At 36.6% G+C, this 16035-nt stretch overlaps 4 protein-coding genes across 4 annotated transcripts; 2 read left to right on the forward strand and 2 right to left on the reverse strand.

Moving 5' to 3' along the window:
* Positions 1-165: 165 nt before the first annotated feature.
* Positions 166-2231, forward strand: LOC106310319 (receptor-like cytosolic serine/threonine-protein kinase RBK2). The gene is made up of 7 exons (XM_013747552.1): positions 166-562; positions 717-968; positions 1052-1206; positions 1264-1343; positions 1420-1555; positions 1637-1786; positions 1863-2231. The coding sequence occupies exons 1-7, from the start codon at positions 211-213 to the stop codon at positions 1986-1988; spliced, it is 1251 nt and encodes a 416-aa protein (XP_013603006.1). The 5' UTR covers positions 166-210; the 3' UTR covers positions 1989-2231.
* A 2849-nt stretch (positions 2232-5080) lies between these two features.
* Positions 5081-11944, forward strand: LOC106307259 (putative acyl-activating enzyme 19). Its single transcript, XM_013744160.1, has 16 exons — positions 5081-5902; positions 6262-6458; positions 7004-7207; positions 7528-8253; positions 8379-9004; positions 9126-9201; positions 9275-9361; positions 9515-9558; positions 9888-9996; positions 10129-10188; positions 10525-10609; positions 10702-10766; positions 10939-10998; positions 11104-11148; positions 11410-11519; positions 11593-11944. Exons 1-16 carry the CDS (start codon positions 5188-5190, stop codon positions 11804-11806), a joined length of 3423 nt encoding a protein of 1140 aa, XP_013599614.1. The 5' UTR covers positions 5081-5187; the 3' UTR covers positions 11807-11944.
* A 1166-nt stretch (positions 11945-13110) lies between these two features.
* Positions 13111-13908, reverse strand: LOC106308602. The gene has a single exon (XM_013745748.1). The coding sequence runs from the start codon at positions 13906-13908 to the stop codon at positions 13111-13113; it is 798 nt and encodes a 265-aa protein (XP_013601202.1).
* A 38-nt stretch (positions 13909-13946) lies between these two features.
* Positions 13947-15737, reverse strand: LOC106308603. The gene has a single exon (XM_013745749.1). It carries the CDS (start codon positions 15735-15737, stop codon positions 13947-13949), a length of 1791 nt encoding a protein of 596 aa, XP_013601203.1.
* Between the last annotated feature and the right edge of the window lie 298 nt (positions 15738-16035).

The raw sequence follows: 16035 nt of genomic DNA on the forward strand, positions 1-16035 counted from the left end.
TTGGAAATTTTCCATGTTCGATCTATTCTTCCTTTAAAATATTGTAAAAGAAGAAATAAATAAATAAACTTTTACTTTTAAAAAATAAAATAAAATAAAAAGACTTTTCCCTTTTAAACAGAAAAAGGCCGCTTGAAGTTTCAAATTAAATGATGAATGTGTCTGTCTAAATTCAAAAACCGTTTTTGTCATCTTCCTCTCAATTCTCAGATGATGAAAGTTTCAGACTCGTCTTCACCGACAGGAGTTCTCGAAGAGTTCTTCAGAACCGAAGAATTCGAAAGCTCCCAGACTACAACAACCAATAAGAACCCTTCCTCCTCCTCCTCCCGTTTCAGCAGGGTTGTTCATCTTCTAAGAAGCACGTCCAAAAAATCGCTAGAGAATCTGAAGGTCCCGTTTCAGTACAACAATTCCGTTACAAGCTCATTGAGAAGATGCAGTAGCTTGAGAGACAGTCTCAGATTTGGCTCCTCCAATGATTCTCCCGTTCTTGCACACTCTCCTCGAAGAATCTTTTCTTTTTCTGATCTCAAAACTGCCACCAACAATTTCGCTCCAGGTATATATGTCATACAATGTTAGGATTGTTGTTGTTTTTTAAGAAAATTAGAATTTCATATTATGATTATTCTTAGTCTAGTTATGAAGCCATAACTAAAATAAGTTTGACCATTAGTTGTAGGTAAATATTTTTGTTTTTTGAAATTGGGCAGAGAATCTAATTGGAAAAGGAGGTTACGCTGAAGTTTACAAGGGGAAGTTTTCAAATGGACAAATGGTAGCCATAAAACGGCTTATGCGTGGAAACAGCGAAGAGATCATTATAGATTTTCTATCAGAGATGGGTATAATGGCACATGTTAACCATCCAAATATAGCGAAGCTTTTAGGCTATGGTGTCGAAGGAGGAATGCACCTTGTTCTTGAGTTGTCACCTCATGGGAGCTTAGCTTCTATGCTTTATAGTAAACCCTCTTCCTTCATCACTACCCTTGCATGCCTTTTGTATTCAAAAATTAAAATAATTAATTGTTTGATGATGTGATAGGCTCAAAGGAGAAGATGAAATGGAGCATCAGGTACAAAATAGCTTTGGGAGTTGCAGAGGGCCTGGTGTATCTTCACAGTGGATGTCACAGGAGAATCATTCACAGAGATATCAAAGCCGCAAACATTCTTCTCACGCATGATTTTTTACCTCAGGTACAGTAGATACTTATTATATTTATTTTCAGTTCTTAAAATGTCTTTTTGTGTTAGATATGCGACTTTGGGCTTGCGAAGTGGCTACCTGAACATTGGACACACCATATAGTTTCCAAATTTGAGGGCACATTTGGGTGAGTCTGTGCATTAAGCATATATATGCTTCCTTGGGATAATTGTTCAGACATGGTTTATCTTTATTTCTTTCAGATATCTTGCTCCTGAGTACTTAACACATGGGATAGTAGATGAAAAGACTGATGTATTCGCCTTGGGTGTACTTTTACTAGAACTTGTTACTGGACGACGAGCTCTTGACTACTCCAAGCAAAGTCTTGTTCTTTGGGTTAGTCCCAGAGAGCCAATATAATTGTGAGAGTTGAAATTCCACATCTGTTCTTATAGTTCATTAGTGTTTGTTTCTCAGGCTAAACCATTGATGAAGAAGAACAAAATTAGAGAGCTAATTGATCCATCTTTAGCGGGCGAATATGAATGGACCCAGATTAAGCTTGTGCTTTTGGCTGCTTCGTTATCAATCCAAGAGTCATCTTTAGAGAGGCCTGGGATGAGTCAGGTACATAGTCAACCAAACTGTCTTGAATAACAAGTAAAGATATCACCTTTGTTTTGATATTTTGTCTTAAAATTAGGTCGTTGAGATCCTCAAAGGCAACTTGAACGATCTCAAGTGCATCATGAAATGCAGAGTTCCTTTTTATCGAAAAGCTTTTAGAGATGAGAACATGTCAAGAAATATTGAGAAAATTAGATCTTGAAGAAAGGAAATGGATGAAACTCAACAAAGGGAAAAGAAGAGATATAGATGGCTTACATCATTTTTGAATAAAAATTCGTTATGCATCACTTGTCAACAAGATATTAATGGAAATGGTAAGCACATATAGTGAGTGTATTCTTTGTAAATTTTCTTTATTTATTGAAAGCATACAAGTATTGGTACTGAGCTAAAGCGAATAAAACCCTTGCTTTAGGTTCCAAAATTATGTTAATACTTATATTTCAGGGGCAACAGTTTAACTAAAAACGGCAAACTTGTGTTACGGATGTGGTGGCTTTGATTTTATACTCTTACATTTTTATAGGCTATATATTTTATTGGAGGATTTAAAGTTGTTGGGCTTTAGGCGCCACGGACTGGCCTGACGTATTGCAGGCATTCTGACAATCTGTTTCAAAATTGGATATTTTTTTCCTTCTAATTTGTGTGTGCGTGAAACCAACACAAATGTCACATATGTGTTTTTAACACTTTTAGTTTATTAAACAAACTTTTCTGGGATGGACACAAGTCGTATACTTTCCATTTTGGTATATTTGATATTTGACTTGTCCTATAAGAGTAATATAAATTCAGACTTGTACTTGACTTACTAAAAATGAGTATTTGTTATTTCGAGTACTTACTCAAAAATAAAATACTTGCAAATTACTTGCTACTTTAAAATACTTGCGAGTTATTTGCAAATATCTTTGAATACTCAAAAATTACTTATTAAATAATACTCTACTATAAATAAATTTATATTTTATTTTGTTTATACTGTTAGAAAAATACGGAAAATATTCTAATTCAAATATTGTGCATATTGTAAAAAAGTAATTATCAGAAACATCGATATATAGGGATATCTTTTGCTTTTCATAACAACAAAAATGTCTTCTATAGGCAAGTAACGAGTAATACAAACTGAGTAACAAATTTTTTTTCATACTTGTTACGTTTATACTTGCAAGTATTACTTGATACTCGATTTGATAACGACGACTACTTAGAAAAATCAAGACGGAAGCGGGACGAGTAGCAAATATAAGATGAGTAACAAGTATTTGTGCCAAAATCTAATAGGTGATAATGATATATAAGGAAAAATCGTTTCTACGCTAAAGTTTTTCTATACAAATCAAGATCAATGCAAATGTTACTTTTGATCAAATAAAATGATACGAGTTAATTGGTATCAATGTGGCGTCACATAGCTGTTATTAGAAGCAATAAACCTGAGTCATGCGATTTGGAAATTAAAAAAACGTACGCAAAGGTGTAACCATCGAAAAAATTAAGTATAAGGATGGTGTATCATCCGTCCAACGTTTTTAAACCCGATTTTTAAACCCGACCTGGACACTGAACCGGACAACTTGTCGGGTCACTGGATCACTGGGTCGACTGCGGATAAACTGTAGATTAATAAATGAGTTAATTTTATTATATAATAATATATTAGCTATGATAATAGATCACTGGGTCGACCGCGGATGAACTATAGATTAATAAATGAATTAATTTTATTATATAATAATATATTAGTTATGATAATAAAAATATAGAAACTAAAGTTTAATATTTTCTAAATGTTTTTTAAAACATAAAATAATAGTCTGGATATGTATATATTTTATGTTTTTTAGACAATACTTAAATTTAGTTTTTATATTTTTATTTTTAATTGAGATACAAAATATCAAAAAATAGTTTAGACTATTTAAAATTTTCTGTAACAAGGTAAGAGTTTTAACATCTAAAAAAATCAAGACATAAAATTCATAAATATTTAAATGTCTAATATGAATAATAAATTAAACTTCAAATCCAAAATAAACCAAAAGTAAAAGATCATTGTAATAAATTGTCAATAACAAAAATAAATTAACACCAAATCATATCAGTCGTGCACTTCATTTTCTTCAGGTGGCATAGTAAAATCTTTAAAATCTAAAAATCACAAATATAAAACTGAAAAGGAAAAACATAACTTCTTTTTTATGTCATCAATTAACTTCTTAATTGAAAACTTAAAATATAAAACATAATCTAAAACCATAATTAAAAATTTTAAAAATAAAAATTATTTATTGGTTCAACTGGTGGTTAAACCGGTATCGGGTTCCGGGTTTTAGTGGGCTTTTGCGAATTTTTACGGGTTTCTAAATATTGGATTTTTCACAAAGCCCAAACTGAATTTTTTTCTGGGTCACTGGGTTTACTAGTTTAACCGCGAGTCTGGATCAAACACTGCATCCATCCGTAGATAAATGAATGGACATAATAACAACTTATGTAAAATTATATCTTACGACTTTATAATCTTTATCCAAATGAATGAAAATTTAGAGAATGGTAAAAAAAAAGAGAGAATAATTTAATGGAAATTGCATTCACCAGCCAAACAAAAAACCGTAATTCATTAATTAACTAAAATTCTTTACAAAATTATTTTTTTTATTTTAAAAAACATACTCCCTCCTGTTAAAAGTTATACCCTAAAAGAAAAATACTCTAGGGCATCACTAAAAAAGTTTTTGTCACAAATATAGATTCTAAGAATCAAAATGACCAAAATGTTTCATTAAAGAGGTAAATATACATTAATATCCATAGGGTTAACTAATCAAAATCTTAAGGTTTAGAGTTAAGGGGTAGATATTTAAAATTGGGGTTTAAAATTTTATAAAATAAAAAATAAATATTAAAAATTTGAAAATAAAAATTTTAAAAATAGTTTAATTTTCGAATTACAAAAAAGAAAATTTGAAAAAGAAAAAAAAATTTCAAAAAAGAAAAAAATTATAAAAAAGTTCGAATTTGAAAACATATAATCTAAAACTATAATTTTTTTTATTTTTTTATTTTTTTTATTTTTTTATATATCTAGAGTATTAGAGTTTTTTTACCTATTAAAAGAAACATGTTGGTTATTTTTGTCTTTGTGGTCTATTTTTACGACAAAAACTTGAAAATAATATATTTAGGAGAATTGCCCTAGCTAAAATGTGAAATGATGTTTTAATAAGAGCCATATTCTTAAAATATAAGTCTTTCTAAAAGGGAGGAGTAATTGTATTTTTTTGGAATAAACAGGTATTCAATCCATAGTTCCACTAATCTTCCGACTTCCGAGTCCAATCAGTAAAAACTTGACGAGTTTCTCTGAGAAATCCGAAAACAGCTTTCGGATGAGCAATTGCTGCTGCATTTCTCACAAATTCGCCGATGCAGCCTCCACTAACCCTCACAAAGTCGCCGTCACTCATTCCTCGGCGAGATTCATATCGGATTCTCCTCAACCTCCTTCGCCTGTTCACGACGGTGACACAATTTTCACCTTCGCCGACCTATCTTCATCCGTCGATTCGCTCAGCCTTCGTCTCCGTCGCATTCTCGATGCTCCAGTCCAGAACGATCCTCAGCTCATCACACCACCACAACAATCATCTCCAGGTACAGATAAGCTGGAGCGTGGTGAAGCTGAGTCAGATGTATACATCCCAAAGGTGTTGGCCTTATACATGCCGCCTTCAGCTGAATACATAATCTCTGTGCTTTCTGTTTTGAGGATTGGAGAAGCCTTTTTGCCTTTAGATCCTTCTTGGCCGAGAGATAGGGTCTTGTCTATTCTTTCCTCTTCCAATGTTGCTCTTGTTATCGCCTGCGGCTCTTCTTTCGATCAGTTCGGGTGTCAGCCGCTTGGCAGATCGCACTGGCTTGTTCAAAGCAGCAGCGCCCACCCTGTGTTGTTCTTTTCCATGAGTGAGAGGTTGAGTGCTGAAACTGCTCGCAGCTCAAGCCTTGTTTGGCCTTGCAAGAAAGAGAGGCAAAGGAAGTTTTGTTATCTCATGTACACTTCTGGATCTACTGGAAAGCCTAAAGGAATATGTGGCACTGAGCAAGGTTAGGTTTCTTTGAGGCTGTTTCTCCGTCTTAAGGAACATTCGAAAGTCTTATTACTTCTCTCTTTGGGATTTGTCAATAGATCAAATGTTTGACATTTAAAATGTGCCTTTTCTTTCTGATTTGAAAGGGGTTCCCATAGCTGTTTACATTTATTTCGGTGATTATTCTGTTATTCATTGTACATGGTATATTTATAGGGCTTAACACTAGTAAATAACTAATGGTAGTAGTAGTAGTAGTTTTTCACTTTTCTTTTTGTAGATTATTTGGATAAATTCATCTATAGTTTTCGTTTCTGATCTTCTTTTTCTCGTGAAAAGTGAATATCTGAAACTTCTGTCCTTTGATCTCCCAAGGACTTTTAAACCGTTTCATGTGGATGCAAGAGCACTATCCTGTTGTTGGAGAGCAGCAATTCGCTTTCAAGACTTCAGTTGGTTTTATTGATCATTTGCAGGAGTTTCTTGGTGCTACTCTCAATTCCACCCCTTTAGTCATTCCTCCTTTCACTCTCCTAAAACAGAATATGATATCCATCATTGATTTTCTGGAGGTAATAGTTATGGTTCCTTTTGTTTGGTTATGAAAATACAACCAACTTCTGTAGGTGTCATGCTGTTGAGATCCCTGTTTTTTTTTCTAATCAAAGTATTTTTTATAGATAATCTTGAGTCGTTTCTCATTTTTCTGTTTTTAATGTTCCATTTACAAATCGAGAAATTGGTTTAAGCATCTTCTCTAGGTTGCATATTGGGGATCAAATACGTAACTCAAAGCAATAAACAATGCAGAAAGTCCCACTGTATCTTATCTTAATCGCTGTGATGATAAATCCATTGGATACTATGTTGCATCATGATAGCTTTCTAGTTTCTTATATTTAACTCCAGTCTAGTCATGATTTATCCTTAAGAACAGCATATAGCATTACTATATTTATTAGTTGGAGCAAAGTAAATCATTGTCATGATCAAGAACAGTTTTGTTGTTTAAGTTAAGGTTTCTTTCATTAGATTAAAACTGCTTTATCTTTCATTGTTTTACTTTTTGTTTCCATTCGAGTAATGGTCGTAAATTTTTTTTTATCCATGTTGATAGGCGTATTCTATCAGTAGGCTCGTAGCTGTCCCATCGATGGTCAGAGCTATTCTACCTACTTTACAACATCGTGGACATAATAAGCTCCAAAGTTGCCTGAAGCTGGTAGTTTTAAGCGGCGAAACCTTTCCTCTGAGCCTGTGGGATTCACTTCACAAGCTACTTCCGGACACATGTTTTCTGAACCTATATGGGAGTACAGAGGTGAGAAAATATGCTTATAATGATTTAATCTCAAGGTTGTTCTTAAGCTTTTGTATACTTTAAAAAAAAATTTAGCAGTGCCGGATAGTTGTTTTACCAGGCTTGTGTTAATGGTTTCAAAGGTGTTGATAAGTGGAGCTGGTTTTTGGTTAGAAATATATTTTATAATTTGAAGACTTCGTTGTTTTGCTTGTTTGATAATTAGGCTGAGGGTAACTGGTTGTAGCTAGCTGGTTAGAGTTCTGATAATATCCTTTCCACATTCTCTTGCAGCACTTCACAGAAATTGATTGTGTATCGATTAGCCTTTCATTGTGTAGGTATCAGGGGACTGCACTTATTTTGACTGCAGTAGGTTGCCAAAACTCTTAGAGACCGAGAAGATCGGTAGTGTTCCTATTGGCAAGCCGATTTCCAACTGCAAAATTTTACTTCTTGGTGATGAAGATAAACCGTGTGAGGGAGAAATATGTGTTGGTGGTCTCTGTCTTTCTCAAGGATACCTGCATTCCTCGATAGAGTCCCAAAGCTACGTGATGCTGCATAATACCTCACTCTGCAATCATTTAACCAGTGATTGTGGAAGTCAGCTTTATTATAGAACTGGTGATTACGGCCGAAAGCTTTCTAGTGGTGATTTGGTTTTTATTGGAAGAAGGGATCGAGCTGTTAAAGTCAATGGACACCGCCTGTCCCTTGAAGAGATGGAAGCAACTCTAGAACTAAATCCATATGTTACTGAAGCTGTTGTTATACTTAACAGAGATCAGACAGAGCTTGCTTCACTTGATGCCTTTTTAGTACTGAACAAGGAAACCAAGCCTGATGAAGATGTCATATATTCTATCAGAAATTGGATGAGAGAAAAACTTCCCTCGGCGATGATTCCTAACCATTTTGTTTTGGTGGAGTCACTGCCAAGTACTTCAAGTGGGAAAGTTGATTATGAAGCACTAGCAAGGTTGAAATGTCCTAGAAGTAGAACTCATGCTGAAGATATGATGCATATCAGTGAAACTGATAGTCTACTGGATACTATTAAAAAGGTGTGAAAGCTTTCATCCTGTTTGTACATAAACTTTGAATTTCAATATTTGTTTGAACGTTTATGGCATTATCCTTGATTTACTATACAAACGAAAATATATAATTTTTTGATCTTCTGGTACAGGCCGTTTGTGATGCTTTAATGGTCAAAGAAGTTTCAGATGATGATGATTTCTTTGCCATTGGTGGAGACTCTTTAGCCGCAGCGCATCTTTCTCATAGTCTTGGTATTGATATGAGATTGATCTACCAATTTCGAAGTCCGTCCAAGCTTGTGATCTGTATGTCCGAGAAGAAAGGCAAGTTAAGAGAAGATATGCAACACAACACCATTCAGAAGCCAGACCACAAGACAGAGAGTCAGGATAGTAATGAGTTGGTTAGTAGACCTTCAAGAATGCAGTGTGAGAACAACGTCTCTGCAAAGCGATTGAAAATTGATTCAGATCAGTTCTCTTCCAAAAGCATGAAAGATAAAATATCATGGTATTCAGGATATTCTGAAATGCAGTGTGCTTTCAGTCGGTGCAACAATGTACATTATCCAAACTCGTATGGTAACGAAGGGGGAAACCGAGAAAACTGGTCGGTGGAGTTGCCAAGGAACCAAATGGTCTCTATACAAGAGCTATGGAAAGTTCATATGGAGTCTTGTGTAGATGCCTCGCCCCTGGTTGTGTTGAAGCATTCCAAAACTTATCTATTTATTGGGTCTCACTCACGTAAATTTTTCTGCATCGATGCAAATAGGTATGCATCTTTAATCTTCGATATCAACGCATTACTGGATATAGTTAGAAAATGAGATGATTTGGGTTTAAATTCTTAGGCTGGACTTCTAACAAATGATACACTTTACTGTGCTAACTAGTGGTTCGATCTGTTGGGAGACCATTTTAGAAGGAAGGATCGAAGGTTCAGCCATGGTAGTTGGTGACTTTTCTCAGGTTAGTCTTTTGTATTGCTCGCTGTATCCTTTACAATTCAGTTGAACAGTTTTGGGGACATCTCCAATGCTAGGTCGTTATTGGATGCTACAAAGGAAAATTATATTTCTTAGATTTCTCAACTGGAAGCTTATGTTGGACATTCCAAGCAGGTGGTGAGGTATAATCCAAGTTACAAGTATATTTCTTAGATTTATACTTTGTTTATATACTTGTAACTTTAATTTCTGTGTCATATACTTTCTCATTTCTAGAAGTTGTTCTTAGATGGTTTAGCTGACTTAACACACTATGCTTTCCTTTTTCGATGAAGATAAAGTGCCAACCTGTGGTGCACACATCTTCACAACTGATATGGTACTACGGTTGATGACCCTTTCTGTTTCTGTTTTATCTCACTGTGTGTTTACTTAAAAAAGCTTTATTTCATTATGTAGACCTTACATTCATACTTTCATGGTTACCAATGGTTGATTATGTTCTTCTTGTTTCTCATATATTATCCGTTAGCTACTTGAAAATAGTAATGGAAACTAATACGAGTTTGGAAATAATTATCAGGAGCAGCGACTGAAGTAAAAAATGTGTTTGCTTAAAAGTTTTATTTCGTTCTGTAGACTGTATTTTGCCAAAGTTCTTCTAAAAGTTATCAACCACCAATCTTAAATTTTGCTCGATTCATGCAGGTGCGGATCACATGACCACACTCTCTATGCCCTTGACTATAGGAGCCAACGCTGTGTTTATAAGCTGCAGTGTGGTGGGAGCATATTTGCGTCACCTATAATTGATGAGGTGAAGTCTTAAACTACTCGTTCCACTTGGTTATGCAATAGTTGCCTGTCCAAAGCTAAAAGCACATCATCTTTAATGATTACGAGTTCTATTGATCTCACCTAATTCATCTTTAATGGTTGCTTCACCCAGGGTCATAGTTCACTTTATGTGGCTTCTACAAGTGGCCGCGTGACAGCTGTATCAATAAAGGTATGTGCCTTGGGATCCATAACCTTAGCTAAAGCCGTATGTGTTGTTACTTGAAAAGGGACAGTGTTTGATGATGAATTTCATTTGCCTTATTTTTATTGTATGTATGATATGAATAGGGCAGGTCAGATGTACAAAATATTTCTTGGAGTAATTGTTCACTACCAAATAATTTGGCCAAAACAGTGTCCTGCATGGTCTGGTCTGCCTTACTCAATAAAAATGTTTAGCTTATCTGTTCTGCATTACATTTTACTTGGATCTAGAAAAGAGTGTTGTTTATCGATCAAATTTGGAGATGGAATTTTTTTATTCAGATAATGTTAGCAAATGCAGGATTTCCCATTTCACACCTTGTGGGTACTTGAACTAGAGGCACCGATTTTTGGTTCCCTGTCCATTATCCCGTCAAGCCGAAGCGGTATGTATGCTTTTCTTTTGCTTTTTCTATTTAAATCTTCATTATATTTCCTTGATTTCAGCATCACTGTTATTCTCTATTTTCTGTCACAGTTATTTGCTGCTTGGTTGACGGCCAAGTTGTCGCAATAAGTCCGTCTGGAACTATTATTTGGAAGGTGTGTGTATAACATGATCTTAGTGCATTTCAGTGATATCATATAGCGTTTCTTTGGTTCTTATGCTATCTAGGAGATACTGAGTGATGGTCGTTTAGGCATGTTTTGTTCCTGGCAATTTCTTTTGGTCTTCTCGCAGTTGTCCAACTACTCAGTTATTACTTTGATGCAGTATAGGACTGGCGGGCCAATATTTGCTGGGCCTTGCATTTCACATGTGCTTCCTTCTCAGGTATTTTTTTTTGTGGTAAATTCTATGTGCTAATTCATTTAATCACTTGCTTCTTAAGTACAGCTACAATCTATCCTTGTTGACTACACGTCTATTTTTCTGCAGGTGCTCGTGTGCTGTAGAAATGGAAGTGTTTATTCACTAGAACCGGTACTTTCCTATTTTCTTTAGACGTTAATATACTTCACTTGTTGCTGTCACTGTTTTTTTATTTTGTGAGAGAGAGGTGCGTTTTTTAAGTAGTGCAATAGACTTTAGTTCCAAGCAAGTACAACTATATCATGATGTCTCGCTATATTCCACAAGGACATTGGTAGGGACGTTCGTGAGTATTAGTTGTTTTGGTACTCGTCAGGTCTCAATTCTTCAGTATCACGAGTCATGACTGTTTTGTGTAATTTGCTACTGCAGGAGTCCGGGTGTCATTTGTGGGAATACAATATCGGTGACCCGATCACGGCATCTGCATACATCGATGAGAATCTGCATTTTGAATCGCATCAGCTCCTTGTATCAGACAGGTATATGAATCTAAGCACATATGAATGTATTTAATCCTCATGGATGTATGATGATGATACACATATTTTCTAGGTTGGTGACTGTATGCTCTAGCTCGGGAATAGTTCATGTCCTTCGCGTGAGAGCTAGTCTCAGCAGAGATTCACATGAATCAAAAGTAGGAGAAATAGCAAAGTTGGAGTTGCAGGCAGACATTTTCTCTTCACCGGTGATGATCGGTGGCCGGATTTTTGTTGGCTGTCGTGACGACTATGTGCATTGCCTGACTCTTGAGAGTTGCAGGTAGAAGAGGTTATACCTCATTTTGAAATGTTATATAAGTATACTAGGAGTGTGTGTAGCGCGGGGTTCTGTGAATGTGTCTTATTTATTTGTTGGTTTTTTTTAATTTTATGCAAATGTTTTTAAAGGATGGTTGTTTATTTTATGTTGCCAAATTTTATTGCTGTGAGAAGGTGTCTTATTTTGGTATGAGTTTCATTTGTTCAAGAGTTGTTTATGTATTAAATAATAGGATCATGTGACAACTATATGAGCATGAATTGGTTTTGTATGTTTTATATTACTTGCGAATCTATTTTTATTTTGATTGGTACCCAAAAAGTAAAGTTGTCATTTGGTTCTTACGTATTTTTATTTAATTTTATTTTTGTGTTTTTTTTTGTCAACATTTGGTTCTTACATAGTTATGCAATATTAGTTTATATATCTATTAATTAAGTTTACATATTACACAATTGTTGTTGTTAGTTGTTGGGTATATAGTTATTTAGGACATACAACCCATTTTAGTGAGCTAAGTGGAACCGTAGTAGACCCATTTGTGTTTTGGAATAAGATGATGGGGTCCATATTTTTTTTTATAAGCTTATTAAAGGTTTGTTTCCTTTTTTGCTTCCGTTGGGGTTGAACGTCAATGGGGATGGGGTGGGGTAACCATTTCGAAATCAGGAAAGGAAGGCAATCAAATCAGCTGAAGCTATTGATTCATTGAGCGTTATCTTCATAGTTTTTCTACAGAGTTTCCCGAGTCTGTGTTTGGTCGTTTGATTATGGAGAGGATTCAATCTTGCGGAAGTAATAAAGAGGGTCTGATTAAAATCATAACAGTAATGAAGCAGAGTGGTATTTATGTTTTCATGAAAGCTATTTGTTGATTGTTCTATCTTTTGCTTACATATCTAATAAGTCTTTAGCGTATGAGGGATATGAAGGTACTGGAAATATGTTTTTATGTTTCGTCTATACTGAAAGTAAAGAAGTAAGAACGAACTCTATGTTAAATTTGTAAATCTACCTAGAAATTGATAATCGGAGAAAACTGGGGCACTTTCTATATAGCTCGATGGCTTTTTTTTTGTGTCCTTCGTAAGAATGACAGTCATCTTCCAAGCTTTTTCCCACAAAATATGTTAACAAAAATTTTTTTTTTGTTGCCCCTGTTTGCATATGCATTTTTATTGTAATTAATTTCAATCACCTAGTTTTGATGGAGGTTGCTGAATATTTATTTGTAGACTATATTGGTGATGCCCTTTTCACCATTTTCTCCTGAAGACTCGTCAAGTATCTTGAGGCTTGCAGGGGAAGTCACACGGGATAAAGCGACATAGAGCTGTCCATGGCTGAATACGCTTCGTGGCAAATACAGTGCAATTTGTTTGAGGCTCTGGCCTGGCTCTTGTTAATGGTCATTGCATAACATAGCCGTATCGGGTACTGACGGCAGCGAAATGTAAATGGGTGAACAGACACGTTTGGTGACAACTGGATCCTTGGTATAAGTACCTCCTCTCCTATATGTGTCCCTGTCATGATCCTTGCTGCTATGATTCTGTGTCCAAGCCTGGTAATGATTAATCTTGTCCCATTGCATTGTCCGTTTTTCTGGTTGAGGTTTCGAAGCATCATCACGGGGGCTCCAACTTTCAGACATAAGCAGTGGGTTGGTAAGCCTTGGAATTCCAGAGAATTAAGGTATTCTTGGGTGTAGTTTGATGTCCAGTCACCCGCAAGTGAGGTTGCCTCATGCGCAATACTATCAGAGCTCAAGTACTCTTTCATTTTTGAAGGAACCAATAAGAGAATGAAAGAATTTATCTGGTGGGCTGTATCGTTGGTTGGAGTTAATATTGCGCTCTCTCTTAAGTACTGGGGGTTATGGTAGTTGCTTGTGAAGTCTGGATAGGCGGCATCCGTTAGAGAGCGTTCTAGTTGCCCTGAATTTGGAATCATGAATTTAGTAGGTATTGCGATCTGATCTCCTTCTCCGTGTTTATCAGATAAGCTATCCACAGTTGCAGCTGTACCATTCCCAACTTGAAGTATCCAGTCAGCAAAGTCTTTGTCCTCCTTTTGCAGCCGCATATTAACCGTTAGAGTGAACATCGTTGCATGTCGCCACAGATAGGACCTGCTTAATGACGCTAAGACCGTGTCTTCTCTGCTGCCTTGCGCAATGACAGGAAGTATTTGCCTAAAATCCCCACCGAGTAAAACTGTCTTCCGCCGAATGGTTTATCTGCTAGTGCAACATCATCCACTGACAATAGATCCCTGAGGGTGCGGTCAACTGTTTCAAATGTGTGCCGGTGAGCCATCGGAGCCTCATCCCAAATGATTAGATCAGCTTTCGCTATTAAGTCAGCAAGCATCGTTCCAGGGCTGATCTCACACACTGTTACTTCATTGAGATTTAATGGCAGCTTGAACCTTGAGTGGGCAGTCCTTCCTCCTGGAAGAAGGAGTGCTGCAATGCCTGACAATGCGACTGGTATAACGATCTTCTTCTCAGACCGGAGCTTGGATATCAGAGTCCTATATAAGTAGGTTTTACCCGTCCCACCAGGACCGTAAACAAAGAATAGCTTTCTGGTCTTCTTCTCAACAGACTCCAAGACCGCATCATATATCGTTCTCTGCTCTGAATTCATGCCAACATATAGGTTGTCGTGCTCAGATCGTTGCTGCTCCAAGTCGTAAGTCATCTCCTCTCGAAGTACAGTGTTAGCTATGTCAGCGAGGACTGTTTTTTCTGGCAAAGGCATTCCTTTGAAATCTGTTAGAGATTTATCACTCTCTTTTAGCAGCTTTTCAAGTTCCATCAATGTATATTGTTGGAGCTGGTCGTCCTGAAGTACCAATTCCTTGAAGTTGAACTCTTTTTTTTTGTTGTAGAGAATGTCCTCAGCCAAATGTCTCCAGACATGGTTCCACAACTTCAGCGGGTTACCAACCTCGCAGTAGATCAAGAGAAGCATGAACAATCGTCGTATTTGTCTTCCAGTTGCCCAATATGATGCCTCATCTACAGCTTCATGCCACTCCTTATCATCGTCTAGTACCCCTCTAGCGTAACATACGTCCCGGATCTCTTCGTACATAACATCACCAACGGTATAGAGGTCCTCATAACATCTTGGACCTCGTATGACATTTACCAAAATCCTCAAGTAATAGACATCTCCAGCAGATGGGGGAATATAAGTTATCCTTCCTATTGCAGTCCCCTTTTGTCTTGGCGTCCAGATGACTTCATCACTGTGGTATGTAAACCTACTCGGAAATTCGACAAAGGTTAGCTCTCTGGCCTCTTCGTAAGTATCATTTGCCACAAACCATGCTGTGAACATAGTCCTTTCTATATTTGGTCTTCGTAAAACGTTAGCTAAATTGGCTGTTTCCTCATACATGAGTCGTTGTTTTCCAGGGAGGTGTATATTTAGCTTCATGACAGACGGCTGATTATGATGGATGTGGAATGAAAAGAGTCTCCAGGCTGACTCACAGGCTGAAAGATAACGACATTCCATGAAGTTGTCCACCTCGTTCACTAGCTCAGGCTGAATTTCCTTTTTCCCATCTGCTTTTCTCTTTTTCCCCGCTTTCCCAACCTGGATGGTTGCTCTATCTACACCTTTGGTGATATACTTAAAGAGATATTTGATTGCGCTTGTTTTGCAGCACCACTCGACATTTATATGAGCTTTGTATTTCCTCAGAAGCTGTAGATTGTGGGGTACAACATATTCATTACCCACCTGTTCATCACTTTCCACCATTAGTCCAGATGTATTATCTCTTCTCCTGTACACTACAAACCCGGACTTATCGATCATTGTATACTCTGTCAGTGGTTTTGGGTAGCTCTTTGTGCACTTCCCGTTCTCCATACAGGGTGACTTTGGGCGGGCAACTCCGCAAGGGCCGTGCATCATATGGCGCTTCACCAACTCAAAGCCCTCAGGGTGAAGAACCCTAAGATAGGGAGGATCACTTTAGCTGGGTGTTGGATATGATTCGAGAAGGCAAACGCCACTTCTGGAACTGAGATAGATTGAAAGGATCGTCAAGAGATGCGGAATGACTCTTGATATACCCACGATTTAAGGCTAACCACCAAAGAAAGAATGAATGTGTTGGCTAACCACCAAACAACACACAAAGATGAATTGGCTGACCACCAAATCAACAAGCCGGTTCACACCAATGAACTAGCTAAAGAACTCTCTCTCT

Source organism: Brassica oleracea, chromosome C8 (assembly GCF_000695525.1).
Source record: "Brassica oleracea var. oleracea cultivar TO1000 chromosome C8, BOL, whole genome shotgun sequence".
Lineage (NCBI taxonomy): Eukaryota > Viridiplantae > Streptophyta > Magnoliopsida > Brassicales > Brassicaceae > Brassica > Brassica oleracea.